This window comes from Gracilinanus agilis, chromosome 6 (genome assembly GCF_016433145.1).
Source record: "Gracilinanus agilis isolate LMUSP501 chromosome 6, AgileGrace, whole genome shotgun sequence".
Classification (NCBI taxonomy): Eukaryota; Metazoa; Chordata; class Mammalia; order Didelphimorphia; family Didelphidae; genus Gracilinanus; species Gracilinanus agilis.
The window spans coordinates 44592847-44606561 of record NC_058135.1 but is presented as its reverse complement, the minus strand read 5'-3'; the positions used below and the strand labels follow the sequence as shown (position 1 = coordinate 44606561).

Below are 13715 nucleotides of genomic sequence, written 5' to 3'. Positions count from 1 at the left end.
TAAAGAAGATAGGGCAGCCATTTTGAACAAGTACCATTTGGATGGACCATTAGCTCCTTTAGTACCCACAAACTGTCAAGAGATAGGGGGGTAAGAGACTAACTATCCTCAGTCATTCAGGTTTAAATTACAATTTGCACTGAGTAGAAAAATACCTATATAGATTTTTAGATCCCAGAGCCATATATGAGTTGAGTTTGTTTCACAGAAATCTAGATTATTCTGAAAAATTGATTTAATGGAACACGAACTAGTGTTCTTAAAGTGGTATTTTTGGGCAATAACTCTTAACATAATAGCAAAATAAATAAATATATATAGACATACACACACATATCCTATAGATATATATTTACATAGACATAGACTATATATAGTTATATACATACTATATGTACACATATCCTATGAATTTGTTCTATGTACTATATATGATGTACATACACATACACACATAATTCCTCTTTGAAATTGTATACAATTTCTGCTTTTCAACTTTCTTTATATGGCATGCTGAAATGTCCTTTGATATCCATCATATCCATTCTTCAAGTTTATGTTCAAGTCCCACTTCTTTTGTGAGGCATTCTTCCAATGTCAGGCATTTTCTAATCTATACTGATTTCTTTTCATGAATTACTATAGCACTTACATTTTATTAGACTTATACATTTATATTATTACTTAACTTTAAACATATTTTTAATCCTGAGAATGTAAACTTCATGAGGATAAAGGCAAGTTCTTACAGACAAATTGCCCCATCTTCAATGCCCGAAATATCCAGAATTAATGCTTAACAAATACTAATGTAGTTATTCATTTTAAAAAACCCTTACCTTCTTAGAATTGATAGGTTCCAAGGCAGAAGAATGTTAAGGACTAGGCAATTGGGGTAGTTGTGAAGAGTCCTACACAACTAAGAAGGGTCTGAGGAAAGATTTTAACTCATGACCTCTTGTTTTCAGGCCTGGCTTTCTATCCACTGAGCCACCTACCTGCTCTTGACATAGTTATAAGTGGGGATAAAATTTACCAGCGTTTCAATGGATTTGTTGCCAATTTTACAATGAGACTATTGGCAATATGTACATGAAAAAGTAGCAAGTTGACATTTTATCAGTAAAAATTCAAAATTCAGATCCAGAAGCTAACATTAGCTTTTATTTTCACTGTGACAAATGGATTATGACGGAGGTGGCTTGGTATAATGGAAAGCCATTGATTTAGGGTTAGAGGTCAGAGCTCCAATCTTCACACTGCCATAGGTGGTGATAATAGAGCACTTAGCACTTTAAAGTTTGCAAAGTGTATTTCATTTCATCTACACAAGTGTCCTAGGTAGATGCTATGATTATCATCCCTATTTTACAGATGAAGTAAGTGAAGCAGACAAAAATGAAGTGACATAGCCAAGGCCACACACCTACTGTTTGAAGATCTAGGCCTTCATTTCCCCACAACAGGCAGGCAATACCCTGGTCACTTTGGGCAAGTCACCACCTTTCTGGGCCCTGCAGCTAGGTGGCATAGTGATTAGAGAACCAGGCCAGGCCTAGAGACAGGGAGGTCTTGTATTCAAATCTAAACCCAGATACTGCCTAGCTGTGTGACCTTGGACAAGTCACTTATTCCCTATTACCTAGGCCTCACCACTCAGTTTGCTTTGGAACCATTACTTTAGACTGATTATAAGATGGAATATATGAGTTAAAAAAAAGGGGGTTCCGGGGGCAGCTGGGTAGCTCAGTGGATTGAGAGCCAGGCCTAGAGACGCGAGGTCCTAGGTTCAAATCCGGCCTCAGACACTTCCCAGCTGTGTGACCCTGGACAAGTCACTTGACCCCCATTGCCTACCCTTACCACTCTTCCACCTACAAGTCAATACACAGAAGTTAAGGGTTAAAAAACAAAAAAACAAAAAAAAACAAAAAAAAACGGGGTTTAACTGTATGCTCCAAGGTCCCTTATAGCTCTGTGGAATCCTACATTTTATAGCCAACCAGGAAGGATCAAAGCACAGATATTCTTCTACTGTATAAACAGATCTTCTTTATTAATTTTGTAACCATGGAATTTATTCAACAAAGACATAAAACAAAAGTCATTCCTTAAGTCATGGGGAGGCCCCAGGGGCTCACTTGTATGTCTTCATGTGCCACAGGCCGTCGTTTAGGTAGTGAATGTTTTCGATGCCGATGCCTTTGTTGACCCTCTCGATGTCTTGGGCCGCCATCTTCATGACGCCCACGCAGAGCGCATGCTGCTTGCCCTCGGCCATAATGGCCACCACAGTGTCGGCTGCGGCTGGGTAAAGCTGGGCGCCTGGGGAGGTCAGGCCGGGGCACATGATATTGGCGCCACTGAGCACGAACTTAATGGCGCCCTTGTCCACGCGCTGGTGCGGCAGGATGAAGGGGTACTTGTGCAGCAGCCGCAGCGTGGGGTAGAAGGGGCCCTCCCTTTGCCGGAAGAACAGCAGCTCCCCGTTCACAGTCAGGATCTCGATGTGCTCGTGGCAGCGCACGATCTTCACCGGGTCCTTTTTGGGCATGATCTGGTTGAGCCACGGCTCGATGCCCGGAAACTGGTCCAGCAGCTGGTTCTTAATACCCTTGATGACGGACGTCTTCAGCTGGATGCAGTTGGACACGTTTTCTTTCTCGTCAAATTTCTTAAACATGGTCGCGCGCGGGCCGGCGGGTGAGGAGCCGGAGGAGCGGGAGGCGCGGCCGGGCCAGGCCTGCCGGGAGCGAGGAGGGAGGGAGGCGAGCGCGGCAGGTTCCGGGGCCGAGGCACGCGGGGACCTCGACAAATTACTCACAGTGAGAAGGTCCACGAACGATAGCGGCTTCCTTGAAATGGCGTTAGGTGCCTAGAGTCAGGTCTGAGTCTCCGATTGCCTTCCCCACCAGCCAGTCTGCAGCTACCGCCTCAGCAAGCGTGTTGACACATGCTTTACGGCTTCACTCACAGCCTGGGCGTACGTGGAGAATTCCTTTACGGCTTGCGTAAGGTAATTCCTTTACGCAAGCGTCAGAGCCTTGGTCCTATACCTGTGCACTTTCGCAGTCTTTTAGGGGACCTAGAGAAATATTATGGAACGTTTTCAGTTCTCAACTTCTTTTATTTTAAGAAACAAGTTTTTCTTCTTGATGTAAATCAGCAAACAGCTCAGTCTGACGAGGGCGGGGGGTTGGGGGCGGACGAGAAGTCTACGCCTCGGTCCCAATAAGCCACATAGGGACGGAATCTAAACTCAGACACTGGCAGCGGTCGATGGGAGGGGAACATGGGCAGGAAAGCTTTCTGCAGAAGTGGGCTAGTCCCGGAATCCTAAGAGATGGGAAAGAGGAGAGGGGGACTAGCCAGTGTCAATGCAGAAGGGAGAGGGGGATTCCTGGGCACAAAGTACATCCAATGTAGCTGGATTTTAAAGTGTCAGTCTCTTAGGAAAGCCTAAGAAGCTTGTCAAGATAGGAAGTGCCAAGTGGTGAACAGCGTTAAATGCCAAAAATTATGTCTGTAAGTTCATCGTACCTGTGCTTTTAATTTTGTTGCTCCTAATAAATGTTTATTGATTGGATTTACACAGAGTTCATAGTTGCCTTTTGTTTTTCTTCTGAATTTTCCTCCACTTCAGTACTGAATTTATTTCCAGGTATCTATCTCAGCCCCTCTCTCTCCTCCACACACCATAGAAGGCATCTGGCAAACAGATATGTAGAGATTGTCTCTCGGGCTTCCACTTCTCAGTTCCTTCTCTGGAGGTGAATATTTACAAGTTACAGTAGTCTTCATATATTAATTGTGTAGCTGTATATAATACTCTCTTTGTTCTAGTCGGTTTACTCTTCCATATCTCATGTAGTTCTTTCCAAGTTTAAAGAAATTAATCTGCTTATCCTTTCTTAGAGCATACCAGTATTCTATCACATATACGACTTGTTTCACCATTCCCAACAGATGGATAGCTCCTCAATTTTCAGTTAGTCAAAACCCCAAAGAAGTGCTATAAATACTTTGGAAAACACAGGTTCTTTCTCTTCTTCCCTGATCTCGGCGAAAAACAGACACACACACACACACACACACACACACATATATAAAATAGCTCTCTCGGCATAATTTCAAATTGCTCTCCAAAATAATTGGATCAGTTCACAGTTCCAAAAACAATGTACAAAACTTGTCATTTTGCCCTTCTGTCATTTTAGACAATATAATAGGTGTGAGATTTCAGAATTGTTTTGGTTTGCACTTAATCAGAAGAGATTTGGGGCATTATCTTGTGCATCTATATATGGCTTTGATTTTTTTTATCAAAAAAAAAAATCCTGTCTTCATATCTTTTGCCCATTTATCAAACTAGGCCTGCTCTTATTCCCACCACATCTGTACTTTAAGAAAATCACTGGTACAGAGTGGATGAAGTGGAAAGAATCAGGGAACTTCAGGAATGCTATTTCAGCACCCATTCACCCAACAAAGACTAAATATGCCAAAAAAAAAAAAATAGAATCTAATTTGTCTGGCTTCAAGGAAATTAAAAAAGCAAATTAAAACTATATAGGATGATAATGAATGCTGGAGGGGATGTGGCAAAACCGGGACATTAATGCATTGCTGGTGGAGTTGTGAACTGATCCAACCATTCTGGCTGGCAATTTGGAACTATGCTCAAAGGGCTATAAAAGAATGCCTGCCCTTTGATCCAGCCATACCATTATTGGGTTTGTACCCCAAAGAGATCATAGATAAACAGACTTGTACGAACATATTTATAGCTGCGCTTTTTGTGGTGGCAAAAAACTGGAAAATGAGGGTATGCCCTTCAATTGGGGAATGGCTGAACAAATTGGGGTATATGCTGGTGATGGAATACTATTGTGCTCAAAGGAATAATAAACTGGAGGAATTCCATGTGAACTGGAAAGACCTCCAGGAATTGATGCAGAGTGAAAGGAGCAGAGCCAGAAGAACATTGTACACAGAGACTGATACACTGTGGTAAAATAGAATGTAATGAACTTCCGTACTAACAGCAATGCAATGATCCAGGACAGCTCTGAGGGATTTATGGTAAAGAACGCTACCCACATTCGGAGGAAGAACTACAGGAGTGGAAACAGAAGAAAAACAACTGCTTGAACACATGGGTTGAGGCGGACATGATTGGGGATGTAGACTCGAAACTACCACACCAATGCAACTATCAACAATTTGGAAATAGGTCTTGATCAATGACACATGTTAAAACCAGTGGAAATAGGCATCAGCCACGGGTGGGGGGGGGGAAGTGCAAGGGGTGAAGGGGAAAGTAGGAGCATGAATCATGTAACCATGTTAACTTTTCTAAAAAATAAATATTAATAAATGTTTAAAAAAAACTATATAGGATGAGTAGGGATAAGGTAGCCCAAGTCAAATACGACAAACAACTGAAAACCAAGAAGGTTCTTCTATTCTAGGCTCTCAGGAGACAAAAAACAAGAATGAGGCCAGTAGTGAAACCCAAGGCTTCAGTCATTGATGGAAACCCTGAAGGAGGGCAGTGACCATTCTCTCCTGAAGTAGGGATACAGGAGATGAAATTTGGAAGGTATCCCAGATTTGGGGAAGCAGATTTTAGAGGGCTCTGAGGAAAGACAGAATTCCATGTAGTGAAGTGCTATTCCAGGAAGAATGGGAGATACTCATGAAGTTCAGAAGACACGAAATATATTCTAATGAAGTGGAAAAAAATATATCTGTCTCCAGAAACATGTGGATGTACAGTGGACTCAGAAATCAATCTGGACTTAAATAATAAATGTACAAAAAATAAAAACAAGAGGATGATTATGAGAGTGTGGCACAGTCTGTAAAAAAAAGGGTCAGGAATGATTAACTCAGAAGGAATTAAGGACAACTGAAAGGATTTTTATCTTTTCAAAACTATATTGGGTGGGGGCAGCTGGGTGGTTCAGTGAGCCAGATCTAGAGATAGGAGGTCCTGGGTTCAAATCTGACCTCAGACACTTCCTAGCTGTGTGACCCTGGGCAAGTCATTTAACTCCCATTGCCTAGCCCTTACCACTCTTCTGCCTTAGAACCAGTACACAGTGTTGATTCTAAGATGGAAGGTAAGGGTTTAAAAAAAAACTATATTGGAAGTAAAAAGGTTGTAAGCAGAGCAAGAACTTTTACTTGGGGTGTATGAAGTGATGACAACAGGGAGGAGAAATACTCAATTCCTGTTTTGTTTGCTTTTTTTTTTTTCCCGGCCAAGGAGAATGATTGTTGTACTGGAAATGTCAGGACAAAAATGACTTGTAAAGTTGATACCCAGATAAGGAGGGAGTAAGAATAAGGTCCAGAAGAACAACACCCAAAGATAAATGAAAAGAACAGGAAAAGGAGACAAGTACCACAAAATCGGAGTCCCAATTTTCAAAAAAGTTAAAATGTATTCACTTTATATACAGTATGCAAACTATTGGGTGGACAGTTTGTTGTCAAAGTTCCTGGAACTATAAAGGGTTGTTAAGGAGATGGTTAAATATTTAGAAGGTGGCAGTTACAAAGAACCAATATAGTTTCATCAAGAAAAGTTATACAGAAGTTAACTAGGTGGCACAGTGGATAGAGTTCCAGGCCTAGAGCTGGGAGGACCTGGGTTCAAATCTTGCCTCAGACCCTTCCTAGTTGTGCGACCCTGGGCAAACCACTCAATCATGTTTGTCTAACCCTTGTCCTTCTGTCTTATGAATTGTAATAGAGTTTTTTTTTTTTTAAACCCTTGTACTTCAGTGTATTGTCTCATAGGTGGAAGATTAGTAAGGGTGGGCAATGGGGATCAAGTGACTTGCCCAGGGTCACACAGCTGGGAAGTGGCTGAGGCCAGGTTTGAACCTAGGACCTCCTGTCTCTAGGCCTGACTCTCACTTCACTGAGCTACCCAGCTTCCCCTGTAATAGAGTTTTTAAAAAATGATGCCAGAGTAACTCAATTTCTTTTTTTGACAAGATTACTAAACTAAGTGAATGTTTTTAAAAGTTTTTTTAGTTTATAGCTTACCTTTAGCAAAACTCGATAAATCCTCTCATGTTCTTACGGCCAAGAAATGGAAATTCAGATTTGACTATAATACAATAACTTACAATTGGTTGTATGGATGGAAAAAGTAATTGTTAATGGTTCAATATCAACATGGTAGAAAGTATCCAGTGGAGTTCTCAACAGTAAGCCTTGTGTTGTCTTACTATTTTAACCAATGATTACGATAAAGACATAGATGGCATGCTATGGGGTTTTGCTGACTGCAAGCTTGAGGTGTCAGCAATGTGATAAGGTAACAAATTAAGAAAGGCATAGATGGAAGTCTGATTGCAGATCAAAGCATTCCATTTTACACTTTATTTCCTTAATGAGTTTTTTTCTTGTATGTGTGATGTATCTTCAGAGTATGAGGAATATGGAAATACATATTGCATGACAGCACTGGTGAAACCTATATCAGACTATTTACCCACTAGGGGAGGGAGAAAAATTTGAATCGAAAAATGTCAGATAACAATTGTTAAAAATTGTTTCTGTATGCACTTGAAAAAATTTTAAAAAGCTAAAACAAAAGAAAGGTATAGCTTCCAGGAAAAGGAGTAATAGCCCCACTTTACTCAGATATCATCTGTAGTATTTTAGTTCTGGTCACCAAGTTGAAGAATGTCAAAATAAGGGCAGTCAGGATGGTGAAAGGCCTGGATTCTTGTCATATAAGGATAACTTGAAGGAAATGGGGATGTTTGGCTTGGAAGATCCTAAGGGTACATGATAGCTATTCAAGTAAGTATCTGAAAGTTTGTCATGTAGAGGGATCAGATTTGTTGTTTGGTTTTAGAATGTCAAATTAGAAGCAATGGGTTGAAATTGGAAAGAATTCGATATACATACTTGGTATTAGGAAAAATTTCTTGACAACTGTCCAAAAGCAGAACAGGTTACCTCTGGAAGTCATGGGGTCCCTTGTCACTATAGAAAACTTTCCAGAAAAGGCTGTATAATGCCTTGTGTATGTTTTAAGTGGGAATTCTTTGGTGTTTAGGTTAGCCAATAAGATTCCTTCCATTCTCAAATTCTGTGACACACTGAATATACTATAGTATAACTGTGACTAAAAATGTTTATAATGAGATTGTATTTCCAAGGATAAGGGGTTATTTTAAACTAGAACATACTCTCTTGGGCCTATCTCAGAGAGAAAACTTATGTTTAGGTAAATATCAAAAATAGCTTAGAAGCTGGTAGCTAGGTGGAGCTTGGGTTAAAAACCAGGCCCAGAGATAGGAGGTCCTAGGTTCAAATCTTTTTTCTTTTTTAAAAGTTATTTTATTTTACCAATTACATGTAATAATTTTCCACGTAAGTTTTCTGAAGTTATACGATCCAAATTGTCTCCATTCCTTTCTTTCCTCCCCCTTCCTAGAGAGAGTAAGCAATTTGACCTGGGTTATACATATATTATTAAATAAAACATATTTCCATATTGTTAATTTTTTAAATACTCACATAATGGGATGGAAAACAAGACCCCAAAATAAAAATTCTGGGTTAAAATATGTCCTCAGGCACTTCCTAGTTATGTGGCCATGGGCAAGTCGCTTAACCCCTATTGCCTACTTTGCCACTCTTCAGCCTTGGAATCAATACACAGTATTGATTCTATGATGGAAGGTAAGCTTAGAATTCAATTTTTCACATTTTCTTTTAAACTTTCTTCATCTAGACTTCTCTATTTTTCTTCAGGATACCATAAATAAATGTTTGTAGTTAGCCAAATTTATCTGTTTCTTCATTTGCAGATGTAATAATTAAAATGAGTTTGACAAATATAAGAATTAAAAAAAATTGTGGTCGCTGTTTATAGAAATTAAAGTTAAACTATGAGTCAGTAAGCTGTTAGTAGCTTTATTTACATCAAGGTAGAGATATTAAAATGGTTAATATAGGAAGAAGGTAGAAAACACCACCTAGCAAAAAATACCCCAAGTCCTAATTCTGGTGCCTCCAGACTGTGAATGTGAATCCAAATTTGAATCTCACTGGAATCCAACGTCCAGATCAGGAAGCTGAAATCTGAAGCATTCCCTCCAAGAATGAAGAGCTAGCCTAAATCTCTCTCAGGCTCCCACTAATTTATAGTTTTCTCCACCCATCAGCTTTCCTCATCACATCTCAGGAATCAGTAACAGCCTTCCAATTTGCCTAGCATTGCCCCAGGTAGGGACATTTTGCTTCAATAGTGCATTGCTCTGTAAGCATTGTATTTAGTAAGCACTTGTCTTAGCTAGGAAAACATTCCTACCTTTTTTTCAAATGACCCTCACTACTTGCCTTTTTTCTGAACCTTCAATGGAGGGAGAAGCAGAATGGTGAAGTGGGGGTGGGGAATATTTAATTTGGAGTCAAATATCCTGAATTCAACTATCAGCTCTCCTGCTTATTACTCCCTGTGATATAGGGAAAGTTACTTATCTTCTCTGGTTCCATTTCCTCATATGTAAAATACTACACTTGATCTCAGCCAAAAGGCAGAGAAGCGATCTCATATGTAAAATAAGAAGACTGGATTAAATAATCTCCAAGGTCTCACTCAACTTTTACATTTGATCCTATATCTCTTTCCTAAAATGTGATGTCCAGCACTGAACAATAATTTCTAGATGTGGTTTGAACAGGGCAAAGTATAGTGGGACCATCACCTACTTATTCACACACATGCATCTCAAGATTGAATTAGCTTTTATTGGCTGCCATGCCATTGTTAATTCCTATGAACTGAATCTGCAGTTAAATAAAGTCCCTAGTTCTTTTCCAAATGAATTGCTATCTGACCATGCCTCAAATCTTGTTTTTGTGAGATTTTTTTCAACATGTGTAAGACTTTACATTTATTCTTTCTAAATTTCATATTATGTTTCAATCCAGTGTTCTAGCCAATCAAGATCTTTTGGAAACCCGTCATTCAGTGTTTGCTATTCTTCGCATCTTTGTGTCTGCTGGAAATTTGACAAACCCGACAATTTGGGTCTTTATCCAAAACACTCATTAAAATCCCTGGCGCATACCATTGAAGATTTCCTCGTAAAATGATAATACTGACTCTCTGAACTCAGCCATCAACTAACTATAAATTCTAATTGTATTTTGTCATATAGTTTATACTTCTCCATCTTTTTCCACAAGAGGAGTATGCCAAATCCTTTGCTAAAACCTAAGTAAACTATAGCTACATCATTGCCCTATATTAACAGCTGAGTAACCCGAACTGAAAAGGAAATGAGGTTAGTCTGGCATGACCTGTTTTTGATGACACCATGCCAGCTTTTGGGGATTACTCCTTCCTCTTTTAGATGCTCACCAATCATCTCTTTTGTAGTCCATTCTGGAATCTTACCAAGATTAGAAATCAAACTCACTGACCTAGACCTTTCACATTTCATTCTCTCACCTTTTCAAGAATCAGAACCATTTCCTCTTTTCCCAAATTTTCTCCAAGATTTGTCAAAAATCACCTTTACCACCAAGGTTCAGTAATAATTTATTTCTTCAAGTACTCTTTAATAGAAAGAAGAGATTTGAACTTCTCAAGGGTGACTAGACATTTTCTTATCTCCTTGTCTGGGATATCAACTAGTCACTTTTATTTTGCTCTTTCCAGATCTAAAATCAATCTCATTGGCAGAAAAAATAAAAGTGAAAAATCCTGCCTTCTTGTGATTATCAGATCTTATTATTTCATTAACTCTGAGAAGTTCATATTTTTTCTCCATTTCTCTTTTTTTCCAACATAGCTAGAAAGCTGTTTCCTTTTGCAGCTTTGGCTTATTCTAAGCTTAGCACTCCTAATATCTTAAGAATCACATTCATATATACTATTAGCTGAGCTTGCTTCCATCTAAGTGTCTTTTAAAAATTAAATTCATAGGTGAGTTCCCAACTAAACTGTCTAGTGAGGTAGATGGCTGAATTCAATGAACATTGGGAAAATGTTCTACATGAATGATTTTAGATGCCTTTCAGCTAACTGGTTTACTATTATTGTTTTTGAAATAATTCACAACTATTATATGAGGATTTAGTGGTACCAGTTGGGGAGTGAGAAACCTCTGGTTAGAAATGCTAGATATTCCCTTAGAAAACCATTCCTGGCATAAGAAATATCATTACTTTTAAGGAGTATGAGGTACTGTCCATCAAAATGTGAGAACTTAGTCAAGGCAGCTAGAAAATGTCTAACCTTTATTAACTTGTTTTTGTTTAGATGTATCAAAGAGAATTGGTAAGTATACACATTGTATTGAATATCCACTCTGATAGAGATAAGATGCTACTTGTGGGAAAAAATAAACATAACTGCTTTTGAGAAACTTTACTATCCAATGAAAATCTTTTAAATTTTGAAAAGATGAGATTAAAAGTACACTAAAGAAAACACACAATCTAAAGGAATTCTGCTATAAAGAGCTTGGTAAATAAATACCTGAAAAATGCTGAGGTGACTAGAAATTGATATTTCTGTCAAGAATTAATTTTTTTAAACAATGGAAACAGGATCTGGATTCAAGGAAGGATATGATTAACAAATGGGGAAGTCTACAAAAAGTTTTATTACATGAAGTGATTTAATTTATGGGTAATTGGGGATTTCCATTTCAGACTTCCTCTGGTTCCCACAATACAGTCCCACATTGTGAAAATAACCTTATATATTTTGAAATAAGATAATCTGATGTAGCTACTATCAAAGAAGACAATATCACTAAGATCAGAAGTTATTGCTTTGAATATTTTAACCTAGTAAGATATCTTTTATAAAGAAATCTTATCTTTTTTTATTCTCTTAGAACTCCTAATATATGATAGACTACTTCTACATGTACAGAATGGAAGTCTTTGATACAACCACTACTTTTGACATAAGGTCAATCTATATATTAAAAGACGATGACTTTGGGGCTCATGGACAGCCCCAATTATGTGTAAGTCAATTCAGCTTCCATTATGCACTCAACAATAGGTATGACACAGCCTTGGATATCAGCTTCAGTATCAGCAGACAGGTATATGCCATAGTTGTACTTTTCTGAGACAACATTCTTAAAAGCATGGGAAATAGTGGTGAGGGGGGTTGTTCCTCAAAAGGCCCTTTTGGTAGCACATTATTAGATTTCTTTTTCCGTACCTGTTTTATCAATACACAGACTACAAGCAATAGCACCAACCTGGAAAATGACAGCTACCAAAAGCCATCACCCAGGGGGAGGGGATGCAGGATGAGAGATTAGTCAGGGGTGTGGGCAAATTCCAAGTTGCCACCATTCTTTAAAACCTCACAACTTATTTCACTGAAAATTGACCTTTTACTGAAGGTGAACTTACCTGGGGGGGGAGGGGGAATTAGACCTTGAATTTTTTTTTAATTGTTAGGGCAATTGATGATTACATAGCCAACAAAAAGAGGGAAAAAATCCAACAGGTAGTTTGAGCAAGCAGCAGCGGAGCGCGGCCTCCTCCCGGGCCTTCCCGAGCGCTGCGGCCGCTTCTCAGGAGGCGTCGTCATTTCTGGAGCCGGGGCCGCCGCCGCCGCGCGCCCTTGTGAGGTAAGCCATCTTTGGGCCACAGGCGGGAAAAGCAGAGGCCCCTGCAAGGCTGTCACTCGCCTAAGGAGCGTGAGGCAAGGTCCAGGGTCATTGTTAGCCAGGCCCCGCCAGCCCGGGCCGTCAGTCCGGCGCTGGGTGACCAGGGCCGCCGGGTGCTGCTGCTCTGGGGGGGGGGACTGGCCTCAGGCGCCTGACGCGGCCGGACAGCGAGCACCAAAGCCCGACTCCCGCCCCCGCAGCTAGAGCCCGCTCCGGGCAGCTCGTCCCCGCCCCCGCGCAGGCATGGCCGGGAGGCGCCGGCGCTAGTCGCGCCTGCCCCGCGCCGGCCACACGTCCCCGCAGTTTCTTTCCCTTCACGAATAAAAAAAAGAGAATGAAGGCGGCCGTGAGGACCATGGTGGCGGGGGGAACGAAAGACTCCAAGTGAAAGCGGCCCTGGGGAGCCTTGCCGCGGCGCCCAGCCAATGAGGTTTCTTCCTGTGAGCTGAGCCCACGGGGACGATGGGAAGCCGGGAGAGCCGGGGGCCGGCGGCGCACGGGCAGCTCTAACGCAGAGGAAGAACGCAAGACGGAGGAGACCCCCTCCAGCAGCAGCCTCACTTTCGCAGCCGGACCGAGCCCCACCCCCCTGCCTCACCTTCCTAGCCCCACTCACCCGCCCCGCCGCGCCGCCTCCGTAGCCACGTGATCAGCCCTTCTCTTCCTAGCCGTCCTCCTCAGTTAAGGGGAGGGGAGGAGAGGAAAAAAAAAAAAAGACTCCACTTCCCAGAAGCCCCCGGTTACCCAACGCACCCGCCACCTTGCGCAGGCGCCGCCCGGGCCAAACGGACACGTTCGTCACGTGGGGGCGACCGGCCAATCCGGTTTGAATTTCATTTTTTTACTCTCACCCCCCCTTCAGGAGCGGTTGTCTGATCAGATCGATCTAAGATGGCGACTGTGGAACCGGTGAGTGTTGCCTTCGGCCCCCCCCACCCCCTACCGGGTCCCCGCGCCCGGTTCCCCTGGGGCCCAGGAGACTCCGCGGGGACGGCGCTCCCGGCGCGCACGCAGTCTCTCGCCGCCCCCTCCCCC

General features: G+C 41.3%; 2 protein-coding genes across 2 annotated transcripts in view; one reads left to right on the top strand and one right to left on the bottom strand.

Moving 5' to 3' along the window:
• Positions 1–2032: 2032 nt before the first annotated feature.
• LOC123251433 (malignant T-cell-amplified sequence 1) lies at positions 2033–2940 on the bottom strand. The gene has a single exon (XM_044680687.1). The coding sequence runs from the start codon at positions 2681–2683 to the stop codon at positions 2138–2140; it is 546 nt and encodes a 181-aa protein (XP_044536622.1). The 5' UTR covers positions 2684–2940; the 3' UTR covers positions 2033–2137.
• A 9474-nt stretch (positions 2941–12414) lies between these two features.
• The window catches only part of EIF4E (eukaryotic translation initiation factor 4E), a 55622-nt gene continuing 54321 nt past the window's right edge, over positions 12415–13715 (top strand). The window contains exons 1-2 of the mRNA XM_044680453.1: positions 12415–12641; positions 13543–13589. Coding sequence (XP_044536388.1) covers positions 13572–13589 — 18 coding nt within the window. The 5' untranslated portion in view covers positions 12415–12641; positions 13543–13571. The remainder of the gene's footprint in view (positions 12642–13542; positions 13590–13715) is intronic.

What these genes read in the sequence shown, in the direction of transcription:
- LOC123251433 (XM_044680687.1), bottom strand. Translation starts at nt 2,683, where the DNA reads ATGTTTAAGAAATTTGACGAGAAAGAAAACGTGTCCAACTGCATCCAG.